A 1090-nucleotide genomic window follows, 5' to 3' on the forward strand; every position below is an offset into this window, starting at 1 on the left:
GCGAGGGCCCTTAGTGGCCGCTGGTTCGCTCAGCGGCCCGGAGCGCAGGGCCCTGCGGCGGCTGAGCGTGCGCAGAGGTGAGGGACAGGCGGCAGCGGACGGCACGCGGACCGGGAGAGGCGGTGCTGACGCCCACCTCATGTGCGTGGACGGCTGTTTAAAGCGCTGTCAGCCAGCTTACCTTCACCCCGTTCCGCAGCCACACGGTGACGTCTGCCCAGGGCGAGGCCAGGATGTCCCCGCTCCTCCCGGCATGGCCGGTTCCCAGCCTCCGGTCACCCTCCGGGAGGAAGTCCCTCCCCCAGACTGCAGTGATTCACCCCGTTCCCAAACTGCCCACATTCGAGGTGGCGCCACATCCACTCTGTTCCCCACGGACACTGCACAGACAGGACCAGGCTGGTGACAGTCAGCAGTCACCCGGCAGACGACACCCTCCAAGAAGACACAGGAAGCAGGGAGCGAGTCCTTACCGCCACCGGCGTGGAGGAGCAGGCGACGTCCTTCGGATCTGAAACACCAAACGTGTGGCAGCGCGTGAGCCGAGGGCTGCGTGTTCTCGCCAGCACGGGAAATTACGCCGAAATGAGGCCGTCGACAGCTTTCCTCGGTCAGCACGCGTCCTGCCTCCCTCGGCCCCCCAGGGCTGCTCATCCCCACGGGGGCGGCAGCGGGGAGAGCGGAACCGCCACCAGCAAGGCCGGCGGTCGAGAATGTGAAAGCTGCGGAGCAGCACGGAGGACAGTTTACCCGCGACGCACAGACAAGCGGAGCACACGCTCGCCAGCGACGAGCCCCCGGCGCACGCTCGGGGGAGGAAGAAACGGAAAAGCAGGAGAAGCGTGTGGGCGACGTCACGAGTGACATTTGTGTCGCGTTGCCTAATGTCACGGAATGAACTAGAAATAAAAGTTAGTGGGGACCAAACGTGTCTTGGTGTAGAATAAAGCGCCTCTTATTAAATGCACGGAAGAACGGACACGTGAAAAGTAACAAAGCCGGCCGCTGGGCCGTCTCCATCTTACTCAAAAATCACTCCAGTGTGATTCGGGCACCGACGGCCAGACGTGCGGCCCGAGGAGCTGGGGGG

At 63.9% G+C, this 1090-nt stretch overlaps 1 protein-coding gene across 5 annotated transcripts in view; it reads right to left on the bottom strand.

Annotated features, from left to right (window-relative positions):
• SLC37A1 (solute carrier family 37 member 1) overlaps window positions 1–1090 on the bottom strand; it is a 30861-nt gene that overhangs the window by 9831 nt on the left and 19940 nt on the right. For all 5 annotated transcript variants that reach the window (XM_011372852.2, XM_011372848.2, XM_023538208.1 and 2 more), the window contains one exon: window positions 474–511. In XM_011372852.2, the coding sequence (XP_011371154.1) occupies window positions 474–511 (38 nt within the window). The remainder of the gene's footprint in view (window positions 1–473; window positions 512–1090) is intronic.

This window comes from Pteropus vampyrus, unplaced genomic scaffold (genome assembly GCF_000151845.1).
Source record: "Pteropus vampyrus isolate Shadow unplaced genomic scaffold, Pvam_2.0 Scaffold214, whole genome shotgun sequence".
Taxonomy (NCBI): domain Eukaryota; kingdom Metazoa; phylum Chordata; class Mammalia; order Chiroptera; family Pteropodidae; genus Pteropus; species Pteropus vampyrus.